Source organism: Syngnathus scovelli, chromosome 2, assembly GCF_024217435.2.
Source record: "Syngnathus scovelli strain Florida chromosome 2, RoL_Ssco_1.2, whole genome shotgun sequence".
NCBI classification, from domain to species: Eukaryota; Metazoa; Chordata; class Actinopteri; order Syngnathiformes; family Syngnathidae; genus Syngnathus; species Syngnathus scovelli.
The window spans coordinates 14,264,244-14,279,189 of NC_090848.1; the positions used below are offsets into that span (position 1 = coordinate 14,264,244).

The 14,946-nt window shown below is 37.9% G+C and overlaps 1 protein-coding gene across 4 annotated transcripts; it reads left to right on the forward strand.

Moving 5' to 3' along the window:
* Positions 1-1,670: 1,670 nt before the first annotated feature.
* bcas1 (brain enriched myelin associated protein 1) lies at positions 1,671-14,884 on the forward strand. Of its 4 annotated transcripts, none has more exons than XM_049754992.2 (15): positions 1,671-1,808; positions 1,902-1,945; positions 2,183-2,258; positions 3,778-4,088; positions 8,950-9,090; positions 9,767-9,856; positions 10,517-10,552; positions 10,747-10,965; positions 11,553-11,609; positions 11,745-11,786; positions 11,879-11,932; positions 12,353-12,391; positions 13,016-13,138; positions 13,373-13,591; positions 14,125-14,884. In XM_049754992.2, exons 1-15 carry the CDS (start codon positions 1,673-1,675, stop codon positions 14,191-14,193), a joined length of 1,656 nt encoding a protein of 551 aa, XP_049610949.2. In that variant the 5' UTR covers positions 1,671-1,672; the 3' UTR covers positions 14,194-14,884. The 4 variants fall into 4 exon arrangements, with proteins under 4 accessions (XP_049610949.2, XP_049610950.2, XP_049610952.2 ...); XM_049754993.2 differs by having other exon boundaries at positions 9,803-9,856; XM_049754995.2 differs by lacking the exon at positions 9,767-9,856.
* Positions 14,885-14,946: the final 62 nt, after the last annotated feature.

Sequence of the window (14,946 nt, forward strand, 5' to 3'; positions counted from 1 at the left end):
AGTGAGGCTATGCAGTGGCAGAGAATGTCACATTTAATGGGTGGACAGGCACTATTTAGATACAAACATGTATGAAAAATGTCAGAGGTGTTATTAAATGAGTCCACTGTCATTATATCTCCAGCAAACAGTACCGCGCCCTAACCTCAAATATTTACTGAACATCTGTAAAGAAAGAACACCATGAATCCATTCTAAATGTGTATGCCATACACAATAGCACCCCAAAAATCGAGCCCAATCTTTTCCATGATGCTTTGTTGTATGAGCCCAGCAGCATTCTTAGCCATTATTTATTTATGTATTGAAAAAAAAATCTTATTTAACACACACATTTACTCCATTTGCCATGAAAAAAGTGCATTAAATACGTGTATTGTGTATTAAACACTTTTTTTTATCATTGTTGTAATTGGCATGTGTCATTGTCTGATACAAAGAGCGCACTCCAGACTGGGGGAATCCAACTCCCACCTTAATGTGCACGCCACAATTGGTACATTGTGCTCAAGCATTCCAACACTTACCATCAATACAGTACATTTTAGGTCCATTTAAAAAGAAAAAAAACATGTTTTTCTTCCAGTGTAACTGAGTGATGTCAGTGTTGGCTTCTGAGAGAAACAAAACAAACGCTAAAGGAACTTTTGTCCCCGTAATTGCGACACATTTCGATAGCTAAAAAAAAACGAAGACTGATAAAAGGAAGAAATCGGTTGATGAGCTGTCGTCTTGGATGGTGAAAGGTTTGCAGAATTGAGAGGCATTGTGCAATCTTTAACGGGACAATGATCTAATCACAGAGCTCTGTCTTTTTTGATGAGCTCTGATCAAAAAGAGCCCATTCTCGCTCTTGACAGGTCACAAACATCTTTGCTTTGAAATGGAATAATGTCACATTCGATATTTTAAGCCTCATGTCGGTTATGATTAAATGGAACTGGGATCTTAATAAAATAAAACAATAAGACAACTGGAATGTCACTCAGCTGAGTGTAGAGCCGCCGAAGCTGAATTGTCATAAAGAAGCAAAAACCTTGATTTTGTTAAAAAAACAACAACAGGACCGCTGCAGTTTTTACACTGGGGCTGGAAAAATGACTAAAATAAAGTGCGTGTCAGTTTGGGTTCACAAATCACAGCATTTGTATGTTTGCTGTTTAGCAGTTTTGAGCCACCTTTGAATAGGACTTTTTATGCTAGAGAGCCCTTAGCATGGGCCCAAATAATTTTAATAAATAAATAAATAACAGCAAGAACAAAAATAATAGCATGTGTTTTTTTTGGTTTGCTTCAATGTGTCTGTAGATGAGGAATGGTTGTCTTGTGCATTTGAGCATCAAAATATGTTGAGATACTCTTCTGCACATTTGTTAAATTAAAGCCGATTTGAAAGCGAGTGGTCTTTATGTGGCTCCTATACATTGTATTTCATGTATGTTCAATGTTTCCAGCCGTAATGGAGTCTGTCACTCAAAACCTCGTTACCCATATTATCTGAAAAATACAATTTAACAAAGTATAAAACTCACTATTATTTTTACAACGGGAAGAAGGCTCAAGAGGGCTTCGACTTATCATGTGCTGCTGCTGCACGTCTTTTGGGCCTTCCAGGGAGAAAATCTGATTGATTATTTAAGAAGAGTCCCACCCATCTGCAAGCACACATATAATGATCTTGTCTACAACGGTCGTAGGTAAGCACAGTTGGGCCGAAGCGACGAGTCCACCCCTTTTGACAGGGTGTCACTCTACTTGTTGTCTTCCAAGGGAGGATCTCATTTACTTTGACCTAAAGAGCCGCTTGGGTAAGGCGACTGATTCACGTTACACGTGACCAAATGCTGCAGTTACTTCTGTTCTAATTTCTCTTGGCTTCCCTGCATTTTTTGGTCTTACAGTAAGTATGGGGAGTGAACATTCCAAGAAAAAAGATCCAAGCAAGGTAATATGACAGATGAAGCAAATTCACCTTGGAAACTATTAGTAACTAATAACAATAATACAATTCTCATTATTATAATTTTTGATTATTTTATTAATCATTAATGAGAATAAGTGGTCCAGGTGATTATGATGATTATTCATTTGATTGTTAGATTGTTATAGGAATTTAGGAATGCTTACTTATATTTTTCACTTGTCATTCTTCTTTTCATTGTTGCATACTATATGTTTATAGGTCAATCAGTGTGATAAAAACGGAGGACTGAATGGCCTAGCAGAAAACATTACATCAAATGGACTAGAAAATGAAGGTGAGTTTTTTATATCAATATTACGATTGAACTTCAAATATACATATCACAGTTTTGTACGGTTGAACTTCAAATATACATATCACTGTTTTGTTGGGATTTGGAAACACGTTTTTCTAAAAAATGGAAAATGTATGCTAGCGTAATACTAACCGACTTTTATCTTTATTAAATACACAGTGGTTTACGTAACAGTAATATTTTACTTACCACATAAATATGTAAAGAACTTACCACTGTTAACATTGCTCGGAATAAACAAAACATTAAAAAAGATAGTGCAGAACATAGTGAGTTGCACTCACATTATTTTTAAACATTCTTTACACCTGTCCAATGAACCATCCTTAATAGCAAATAGAAAATGTGAGTGATATTAACTATTATATTAACTAATGGTAAATTCCTTTTATGTTTCCACAATCTCCTTCACAGTCCTTGTTGAGGTTGTTTGTTGCAAAAAAAATCAAAAGATAATTCAAACTACATTTTATGACTAGATGTGCGTGACTATAAACATTTATTTTCCCCAAAACCTTTGGTTGAATTCCAAATTGTCAAAGGTGTCCTGTTCAGCTTTAGCATTTCTACTATATTTATAATTGTAACACTGAAATCGATAGCTGCCAAATTAGATCGTACATAGTCATAATTATCTTTTTCCTGCTTACTTTTCAAAACACATTATGTATCTATCGGTCAGTGGTAAACAAAATCAGCCTCCCATGTGCAGGATGAATTGATCCTTTGGACTTTTTAATGCTAGGTAAACAGTGACTGTTTCTTGTACCCTCTATTGTGAACTATAGGCGTAGTCTCTCAAATGGACTATTTAATCTGTCATGGGGCAGTTAGTTACTGTCTCTGCAGAGAAAATCATCCAGTGAGATGATGTTTACACAATGGTGATCAAGTTAATCTCATGTTCTTGGGTAGACAAGCCCATGTTTACTTCACGGAGCACGTTCAAAGAACAGACACAGCATTCGTTGTACGCTAACTGATTTAATAATTGACAAATATTAGTTTAAAGGACCTTTTAAACAAATATGGTTAAATAAAATAGCTCAGTTTATGATGGACAAAATTTGAACAAAATCACCATTGAGCTGATTTATTGTAATTCCCCAAAACGGGCTAACTTGTGTGTTCACTCTCAAAGATTGCATACGCTGTTGTTTAGAGGTTTTACAAAATCACATTGCCTGAACAAGGTTATGTATATTTGTATAAACTCCTCCCAAAAGGTGTGAAAAGTACTGTGTGTCAATATTGTCAGTTTGGAACAAACAGATCCTGGGTGCGCCCGGTTAGTAGATTATCTTACTTATTTGAGAAATCAAGCTTGTACCTGTTTTTGCAAGGGCAAACCTTCAGCAAATTCACAAACACTCAGATGAGTTAAATGAAAACAAAACACAGCTTTAATGGGATTGGTGGCCTCCAAAGAATTATCAGGGTAAAATATTTCTCAGTCATGATTGTTATGTCGTCATTTGACTTTTTTTCTTCTCTTTAGCTGAAAGTTTGACACCAAACCAACATACCAGCAAGGTTGCAGCATTCAATTCTGACGCAGATTCTGAATATGATGTGGTGGTGCACTTGGATAGTCAGCAAGCTGAAACCCAAGTTGTTCCCGAAAAGCCGGCCGCCACCTCTGAGACGGAAGAGGCTGAGAAACCCGAGGCAAAAATGAATTTTTTTGACAAAATATTCAAAAAGAAAGCAGAACCAGAGGCGCCAGTTGATGCAGAGCATGTTGCTATAGAAGAGCCTCTTGAGAATATTGCAATCGAAGCAAGTCTTCCTACCACAGACACACAGCTGGTGAGTATTTTCACTTTTATGGTTAGGGAAGGGACCAAGAGTATGGAGATTATGGTTGGGTTGGGGGTCAAGCCCAGGTTTTAGGGTTCGTTTTGAAATGGGATGAGAATATAATTCTGTGAGAAAATTTTGGGCCTGGGTCTTAGGTCAGGCGGTTAAGTTTCTCGTGAGTTCTGGCAAAAGTTCTAATATAAAACTCTAAAAACTAAACCACTAATATTTACAAAATATAAAACTTAAAGACACTCGTGTCTTTAAGTTTTATATTTTGTAAATATTAGTGGTTTAGTGGAGGGATTTTAAAGACTCCTTCAGTGGACAACCATTGTTGTCGTACGGTAAGTAAAGTAAGTTTTCATTATCAAGCACAAGTTTAAGTGCCCGTATCGTCCCTAAGGTTTCCAATCAAAAGCAGCATATTACTGGAGCCCCGGTCACATTAACCAATCAGTGCCAAGATGGATAAAAAAGTGACGTGTCCGTATCACACTTTTAACCATCTTTCCGGATATCGTGAGGCGCTAAGCTAACTTTCTCTGTACAATGTCAAACAATCACATAGTGTCTAATGTTATACATGAAAACCAAACTGTTTATGCTTGAGATTTGTCGTTTACATCTTCAATAATATGCCTCTGAAATCAAATACATAAAGTGTATTTTATTCTGTGGCACCAACTCCTATGAAGTTACAATATACTGGTCAATTTACATCCTGCTCAAAAACATGGTTATTATTTGTCCCAGGGTCAAACGCCAAAGTATGAATCTAAATATGAATCTTGATTTTCATGATAAAGGAATCCAGTTCAAGCAGAGAAGATGCAGTCAGCACATCAGCACCCAAAATGGAACTGGATTATCTGCATCACCAAGCCGAATCATCCACTCAGACAGAGAGAATAGTTGAATCAGATATTTCAACACAAACAGGAGATGACGCGGAGAAAGCACTGACCACCAAGGTCCTGGTCGGAACGGATCGAGCCAACGAACCGAGTGAATCCGATATTGTGATCGCAAGGGAGGCGATTGAAGAACTGTCGGACAACCAGGCAACAGGGATCACCACTTTTGACATCATCAATGAGGATAGTGTGTTCAGGGCTGAGATGGTGGAGGTCACTGGTGAAATCCAGAATCCTGAAAAAAGGACGCTTGATGACACTCATGAAATTGATACAAAAATCCCAGTCAAATATCAGCCAGTAGAATCCATCACTGACATAGCTGATGAGGTCAACATGTCTCGGCTTCAGGGTGGAGAAGGCGGCTCAGCGGATGAAACATTTGTAAGTGAGACTGCTGAACCTGAAGTCATCACGCATGATATCACGGGAAGAAATGACATCCCATCAGCCAATGTTGAGCCACAAATCACAATGATGGAAACCATCTCAGAGGAGGAAGAGCATTTGCTTCTTGAGAGACCAAAGCGAGTCTTTGAGAATATTGCTCAACGTGTTGATGTGCTTGAGGATTCGTCAGAAAGAAACACTATTTGGTACAAAGAACTGTCAATCATTGACGAAGTTCCTGAATATCATATTGTTAAAAGTTTAGCAGATGCAGATGAAAAAGACTTTGACACGGCACCGGAAACCAATGCAGAATCTGGCTTTCCTGCAGATGGTAACAAAGAGAAAGCAGTTGCTCTCCCCTCTCAGATCCCCAAATTCGAATCTACTATGCTTCTGGAACCTGCCAATGATGACCACCAAAAACAAGCCAACACTGCAGTCAGGTTTGTGTCCTCTGCACAACAGCCTGGCGATTCAGAGCCTGCCTTCATGGAGACCATTCACAAGATTGCCTCTGTAGAATCTAAACAAGACATAAAGGCATTCCTAGGAGGTGTTGATGAAGCTATACCGATCCAAGAATTATCTTCTCAACGTGAAGTCACCAAAGCAGCTTTGCAAGCTGTGGCATATCGCTCGGAACTACTCATCAAAATCCCCGCGGTACCAAGAAAAACTGTGGCGACCAACATTCCGACTAAAGATGACCTACATTTTGAGGAATCTACACAGAAAGAAAATGAAGTAGTTGATAACGATACACTTGATGAAGAATTGTCCTCTGATTGTAATGTCACCAACACATTTGTGGGAGCTGGGTTCTGTTCGCAACCACTCACTGAGATCTCAGAGACGAGTAAGGATAAGAATTTTACTCCTGCGAAAGATTACGTTGAGGAATCCCCACAGATAAAAACTGAGGAAATTACACTAATCCATAAATCATCTTATGAAGCATCTTTGGAAGCTTTGGCAGAAGACAAATGTCCCAAACCACTTGATCAAATACTTGCAATTTGCAAGCCAATTGTAAAGGATGCTCAAGATGAGATTCACTTGACAGATTTTACTCAGCTAAAAAATGGAGTAGTCAATAAAATGACGAAATGTGAAGCACAAAGAACATCTGAAGATTCTTTGTCAGAAGATGAATGTTTTGAACCACCCAGTGAAATCCCACAAAACTCTGAGCCAACTGTAGAGGAGACCATCATCTCTGCCAAAGACAAGAGCCATTTTGAGGAAACATCTGATGAAGGTGAAATCTGTGAATCATCAAAACATGCACAAACCGAAAATTCTGCAATCTCAGACGTGCCCAAAGAGGAAAATGAAAGCCCTCACAAGACTCAAGGAACGACCGGAATAGAGCCTTTTGATAAAGGGATGTTTGAAAATCTTGATGTTTGTACAATCAGTTCTACAGAAACTTTGCAAGCAAAATCATTAACAGGGGGGGATCTGGATTCATGTAGCTCAGTTCATGAGGATCCACTAGAAGAGAACAGTGTTGTCAAAACTGAGGACACAAAACATGATGTTCAAGAGTCTCTGTCCTTAATGGAAACGTTAGATATTCCTGAAGCCGAAGCTTGCCTTGGAACCTCTGTCAACACAACAGAAATTACGCCTACTGAAGAGTGGTCAGACCAAAAGTTGGAACGCCAGGTGCACATGGAAGATTTACTCATGAGGCTGGAGTCTTCATGTACATCTGTTGTTGAAGATTCACCCTACAGACTTCAATATTTTAACATATCTTCATCAAGTGATAAGATCATGGTTGTCATTCAAGTAGCTCCAGAAGAACAGCAATGAAACACAAAAGCGTTTTGTTTTTTTTACAATAATTTTATTTGCTGCTTTGTCTTTGTTATTTTATGCTTTTAAATGTACAGAACACTGCCGTGAACGTGATTGCATTTTGACAATGTCAAGGCACCTGTATTTTTAAATATCTAATTCACTTTGTAATGTAGCAATGTTGACAATAAAATTAAATAAAAATACCTTGACCAGGCTTGAGTATTCTTATTTGTCCATCATGGAGGAATACAGAAAATTCCCCAACAGAAGGAAGTGCAAAGCCCTCCACCAAGACAATGATCTCCACATAAGACGTCTATTGGTTGGGCTTGGGCTAGATAGATAGATAGATAGATAGATAGATAGATAGATAGATAGATAGATAGATAGATAGATAGATAGATAGATAGATAGATAGATAGATAGATAGATAGATAGATAGATAGATAGATAGATAGATAGATAGATAGATAGATAGATAGATAGATAGATAGATAGATAGATAGATAGATACCGTATTTGCCGCACTATAAGGCCCACCGAATTATAAGGCGCACCTTCAATGAATGGCCAATTTTAAAACTTTGTCCATATATAAGATATATACATTTGGCCCGTAGGCTGGACTTTGGACACGCCTGCTGTAGTGGCTCAATATTGGTCCATATATAAGGCGCACCTGATTATAAGGCGCACTGTCGGCTTTTGAGAAAATTGGAGGTTTTTAGGTGCGCCTTACAGTGCGGAAAATACGGTAGATAGATCGATCGATCGATCGATCGATCGATCGATCGATAGATAGATAGATAGATAGATAGATAGATAGATAGATCGATAGATCGATAGATAGATAGATAGATAGATAGATAGATAGATAGATAGATAGATAGATAGATAGATAGATAGATAGATAGATAGATAGATAGATAGATAGATAGATAGATAGATAGATAGATAGATAAACAACTGCTTGGCTTGCTTTACCCAAAGCAGAACTGATTGATTGTTTAACATGATACCACGACAACAATCAAGTAATATCCAAAACAAAAAATATATTTTATAAAACATGGTTCCTTCAAAATACCCAACTAAACTATAAGCAGTGAAATTGAGATATGGACTGTATGTGCGTGACGTGCGTTTTCTGATGTCGCTAAGTGCTAATTTAGTATTTTGTCAGGATGCTTTACCAAAATCGTGGCCACAATTTATTTATTTTTTTCATGTCTGTGGCTCTGTAGAATTTGCTGTGATGTTTACAAATGACAAAATATGTAAGCTCCTTGAAGAAGCCTCATTGTTAACTGAAAAATGCTACTAGAATACTACATTATGTCTGATATGCAGTTGATGGAAGACTGTTGCACATAACATACCTCATGTTCATTGAAGACTAAACAGATGTTTATGAAAGTTACTTTTGTTCAGTGGCAAAAAAAAAAAAAAAAAAAATCCTTCCATTTAGATTTATCCAATCACGATAAAATCAACGATAGCAACTTCAAAGACCCACAGCAAGGTATTTGGATTTTCTAACAATTCTTTGAAAAATGACCAACCAACATACTTGAATATCAATGAGTGAGGGGGGAGCATGCACGTTAATAAAAGGGTGATTGTTTACAATGTGCAGAGTAGGCAGAGGCATGGTTGGAATTGTGCTCCCATCTCAATGCTGCGATTAAGACGCTGTTGCACTGCTCTGCTACTGCATAACCCTCCAAAGGCTAATTCTGTGTGATGGTGCTTAGGCGACTGCTAACCAAAACCCAGAGGCACTGACGGAACCAGACAGTGGGAATCCAGAACCAACTGACAACGCTAACTGTCCACCTGCAGAAGACAAGACTAACCCGGAAGAGAGTCCAGTTATGAACTTCTTCAAAAATTTAGTAAGTGACACATTTGAAATGTAAACATGAATAATATGTATGTTTGTGATATTTTGGTTATTGAATTTTGCTCTTCAATCACCAGAATTGAAGGATTTCATAAAATGTTGATTTGATTAGCTCTTAATCACTCAAATGAACCAGATTATTGTTTTTTTTAAGTATTCCTTTTGCTAATATTACAAATAAATTGTAACAATGACGTTGTCCATTGCACCAAAGCTATCCATAACAAATGATGCCCTGATGCACAACAGGCAGCCATTGTGTTTCCTCTTCATCATGCCGTCGTTTGGAACGTGTGCCGTTTTAAAGAGTTACAGTGCCCTCGCGCGATGCTAATCAAGGCTTGGAACATGCGGGAATGTGGCGGCCCATTGTTGGAGCCATCGTGTGAGCTCACAAGGGAGGCCTGTGCAGCTAGAAGTTCAGATTGGTAAAGATAGAGCGAGGGCAGGCCTACGCCATCTCCAGAGCACAATGGCCGCCACTCTGACAGCGACACACTGTGTACACAACATGGCCACCGACAGCACTTATTTTGTTCTTACTTTTATGAACGACCTTCTTTCTAATGTGCCTTGTGTTCAACTTTAACATTTCTAATGCAATCTTTAATAATGTAACACTTGGGCAACCTATTATTCTATTTTGTGTTTTCTTTTTTTCATGACAGAATTTAACGGTAGCTGTCCCTTCCCTTGTTCGGCAGACGACTCCTACTAAAACATCCAAAAAGGAAACTTCTGAAGTCATAACGGATCAGGTGATCATGACACGATCCAACTAAAAATAAATGGTCATAGATGATCACAATGAAAACAAGATGGCATTCTCCATTTTTTTATTTATGATACTATATCTGTCATTGTTGGGCAAAAACCTTCTGTGTCCAGATTTGTTTGAATTCAAATCTATACTATTGGTTGGTCCGGGTCTGGTGTGGGAGATTCTGCCCAAAGTTCAACATTTGTACATGTAATGTTAATCTCACCTGATGACTTCATTGAATCCACTTCCTCATCATGTTGATTTTTTTTTTTTATGTTATACCAAGACTGGGTAATTAATCAATTAGTTTGGATTTTTAGCAGCTTCTGTAATTCAAAGCATGTCCTGCCATATAGCCCAGCCCTTAAAAACATGGTAACAGCTCATATTCATTCATTCATTCATTCATTCATTCATTCATTCATTCATTGAAATCAACTATAATTGGTTAGCAGAATTGTCCAAAGACTCTGAAAGCCAATGATTAGTTTTAAATAACAAAGATCAGCCAACGCAAACTAATGGATGTTTTGAGCTGATGGTTAGTATGCAGGTTAAATATGGCAGTTAAAGTAGCTTTCTATTTATTGGCACTAAACTGGATGCATTTTTTACTGATCTACATTAAAATGTTGCCTCTTTTGTTGTAAAACAGCGACAGAGGGAGAAACAGCCAGCGCCAACCACCACTGTGAGCACATTGTTTGTTTCCTTATCAAGCCATGGGTTCCTTTCTGCCTTTGTCTTCGGTCAACCTCCTGCTAAATCTCCTTTATTGAACTCTTGATGGAGTTTCAAATCGTCTTGGTTTTAAGTACTCGGCAGTTGTAACATGTCCTTCCCATGTTTGCAGACAAACATCCTAACTAAGGCTCTCCCCCAAAGGTTGCACAAGTATCTGATCCTCCTGCCGCCTCCAAGGGAATGTTGATCCCGCCACCTCCTCCTCCAGAGCTTCCAAAACTGGAAGTCAAAGTGGAGCTAAGTGGCAAAGCAGCCAAAGCCTCCACCTCCAAAGAAAAAACAAAAGCTGTGGCAAAGGGCACGGAATCCCCTAAAGGGAAGTCAGCCAAAGATGTCCTGAGCAAATTCTTCCATTCAAAGGTACATAAACACAAAATCAGCTTGCGTGCATTATTACTATTCTAGTATATTCAAAATGTATTTGGTAAAGTTGTTTGACCGTATTCCGTAAAGTTATTCTAACACATTTGGCAAAGTTGTTTGAACATGTTTGAAGTTATTTGCACGTATTGATAATAATGTTTGAACGATGGGAACAGTTGCAGATGCATAATTATGTGGAATTATGGGGATTTTTTTTTTAGCATTCAGCCTTCGTTTTACCAATACGTTTGAATGACTTTATCAATTACGTTCAAACAACTTTACAGGTTACGATCGAATGACTTCGCTGCGCAGCCCAGTCCAAAATGTTCACCCGACATTTGTAGTTCCACCTTTTCGTACATTAAACTGGGGTGTGTAGACTTTTTACATTCTCTGAGTGCTTGGTGGAATACATCTCTGTAGGTGTGTGTTCAATTATTTCAATGAACAAAAGTTAATGTGGGATTTAGTCAGAGGTTACCAAAGTCAATTGAGGAAGGAAAATGTTATTTGTACTGCATTGTTTTGTTTCATGACAACAAATGTTGTATATGCAACCTAAGTGTTTCAATGTGCTGCAGACTAACAAGGAGACACAAGAGCAAGAAGCTGAAGTAGATCCAATTGTAGAAAAACAGGTAAACTTGTCCAGCTGCTCTCAGGAAGTGTCTGAATCTATTCAAAGCTATTCATGCTAGGCCTCAACTACGTACTGTTAAATTAAGAAAAAAAAAAAAAAAAACAGCAACAGCAAACGTTAATTTACCCTGCAGGAAACTCCAGTGGATGTGCCCCAAGCAGTTGTACAGGTTAAGGTAATCACTGAACGTAAATATTTCACTTGTGTCACTCGTGAGACGTAATCTTTTTATCTAAAAAAATGTTTTCATTTGTATTTGCAAATGAGGCTCAAGAACCTCAGCAGGCAAGAGAAGAAACTCAGATGGTTGTAGAGGAGAAGGTAAAGTAGCAGATGTAAACAAAAGTATTTTCTTTCTTTAGTAGCAGTAGACTTGCAGTTAAATTCAAACTACATTCAAATCTTGCTAGCAGTTGCAAAATTGTAATTTCCCCTTTTGAGAATGTTAAGAAACACAATCGGACACATTTGTAGGTGGCTTTATGATTCAAGAACAAATTATTTCAAACTCATTCATTCATATCTTATGTTCGTTCGTTCGTTAGTAGTTAGTTAGTTAGTTAGTTAGTTAGTTAGTTAGTTAGTTAGTTAGTTAGTTAGTTAGTTAGTTAGTTAGTTAGTTAGTTAGTTAGTTAGTTAGTTAGTTCGTTAGTTCGTTAGTTCGTTAGTTCGTTAGTTCGTTAGTTCGTTAGTTAGTTAGTTAGTTTTGGTGCGAAAATAAAAACCTTTTCCTTTCTGCAGATGATATTAGAGACACCACCGCCTGAGGTAGAAAATGAGGTAATAACCAAGAGGAGTTATTCAGGAACATTCAGATTACATTTATTATGTGTACCTATTGTGTTATTTTTACAAAGGGTTTCTTGGTTGTATTTAATCAACATTTTGACATTGAAATCTTTGCTGGGATTTGGTTCTTTTCTTCCATCTCGTCTCAATAATCCTGCACAATTATTATCTATACCTCCTCTTTGACCTTCAGGTGTCAACTCTGGTCATTCATTTAACAGTTAGTTTACACGTTTGCTGGCTAAAATGATTCAACCAGTCGCATAAAACTTTATTGAGTCATGACACATGGGCCAAATGATGCGTATCCGTGGAAAGTTCTAGGAATTAATTTTACTTTTTGTTCAAATTATTGGGTGACCCGCTCTTTTTCTTCTTTGTGAATACTGCATGAGTCCAAGATAATTCTACTTACACTATTGTCAAGACAATATTCAGTATAGATAAATCAGGGTGTGCTTTTTTCTATTCTTGCAGGGACTTGGGTCTGGTTTCAAACATTTCCTCTCCTAACAATATTTTTCACTCTTAGGTTTCTACTTTAATTCAGTCCTCGTCGTTATCCTCATAAACTAGCTGGTCATACTTATGATTCTTTTTTGTCTTTCACAAAAGAAGGTGGATCCTTCTAAAGCTGGGACACTGGAGGCCACTGCCAAGCAAGAACCACCACCACCGGTTCAACAGGAGAAGAAAACCCCATCAAAGTCATCATTCTTCTCCTTTTTCAAACCTAATGTAAGAAGTAATCGACAAAATATCTGTTTATTTTCTGATACTTGTGAAAGATGGAGATTGTCTCTGCTGATGCTGAAATTCATATTTCACTAAAAATCTTCTGAACAATGACACTCATTTGTACTGTCGGATGAACTAAAGCAGGCACGGACGAATTTATGTTGAAAGATTAATCAAAGAAACGAGCAAACTATCTTACTATGCACCATGGTGTGTTGCATTCACTGCTTTCAGGCGAGTGATCCGAAGAAGGCGAGCCCTGCCCCCGTCAAAGCAGCAGATGCATCTCCCACAGTAAAGACCAAAGAGGAGCCCAAAGCTGCAGCAAAGACATGCGAGATGGTCATAGACGACAAAGCAGCCTCAGTGGCCCCTAAAGCTGGTGATAGTGCTGCCAATGCAGCCAAGAAGTCAGAGAAGAGGAACTCCATCCAGCTCTTTTTGAAACATCTGGTAGAAAAAAAACACACACCAGCAATACTTAGTTACAGGTCCCCACATCATTTATTTAGAGATTAATTCGGAGGCCTTTCCTAACACATTGCACTATGCTGTGGAATTGCCTCCACTAGATGGCAGCAGAAGCTCATCAGATAAGTCAACTAAACTGTTAACCATAGGAAGGTAGTTTTGTCAGAGTCACTTTATTTCGTCATTTGCTTGTGTACAACTTGTCAATTTACAAGACCTCGATTTTATTTATTGTATATATATTGTCGTATTGCAACGGTCATGTTGGATTTTTATTGGACTGTATAATCAGTCCATATATATTAATAATATCATCAGTTGCTCAGTCTATAGTATATGAGTCATCTCTGAGTGGAACTCAGAATAAACCAACAGATGACAACATTGTCAAAATTATCCTTCTTCACATTAACCTGCAAAAACGAGCTAGGCCAGGAGTTGGTTGTATGATTTGTAATCAAACAGTACAAACATCAAGAGAAGTCTGATCCATTTTTTGATATTCCTCTCTTCAGGGTCAGAAACGTCACTCGACAGATGCCGGGGTCCAGACCGAGCCAGTGACCGTGGCTCCAGCCAAATGAGAACAGAATCTACACTCAAGTACTTCTGTATAAACTTCCTTCTATGTTTATCTTTCTCGCTGGCTCATGGCAACATTTCACGGAACCATCATATTAATAATTGCTTGTTTTTGTCAATTTAGCAGTTCAAAGGTCAATGCGAGGGTTAAAAAAAAAAATGAAATATGAACTGAGAGTGCAGATACTTTTGGGATGGTTTGCTTTGTGACAATGTGGAGGAGGTCAACATTTGGTCAAATCAAGGACTTGAAATGAAATTAGCTTTGTTTGGACTAACAAACACCTTTTACGGGATTCACTAGCACACTTTACTTTTTGTTGCTGGGCGGCAACAGAAATCTTTCTCTTAAATGTGTATTGCGCTTGACAAAATAGCACTTCAACATTCTGTTATGTTCATGTGAGATGTTCGTACATATATTGACCCAACCTACTGGACACATGAGATAAATCACAATCGTTGCTATGTCTGGGAATAATTGCAAGCTTTGAACTCTATAATATAATTGTCAATGTGCAAATATGTGTTGTGCGACTGACACCAAATCAATATGAAGTTGCCTCTGAACTGTCAAGTCATGGTTGTCTTGTGGCATGTTCTTGTGTGATTAACATTTTTGTCTGCTTCCATTAATGTGTTTATGTGTAAGTTACTTCCTGAAGACAATAAAGAGATTTGTCGTTTCTTGCTCATTGGCAAATGTTCATACAGACAAGCCTTCAATAAAACCCACGGTGAGTCATTGGGTTTGA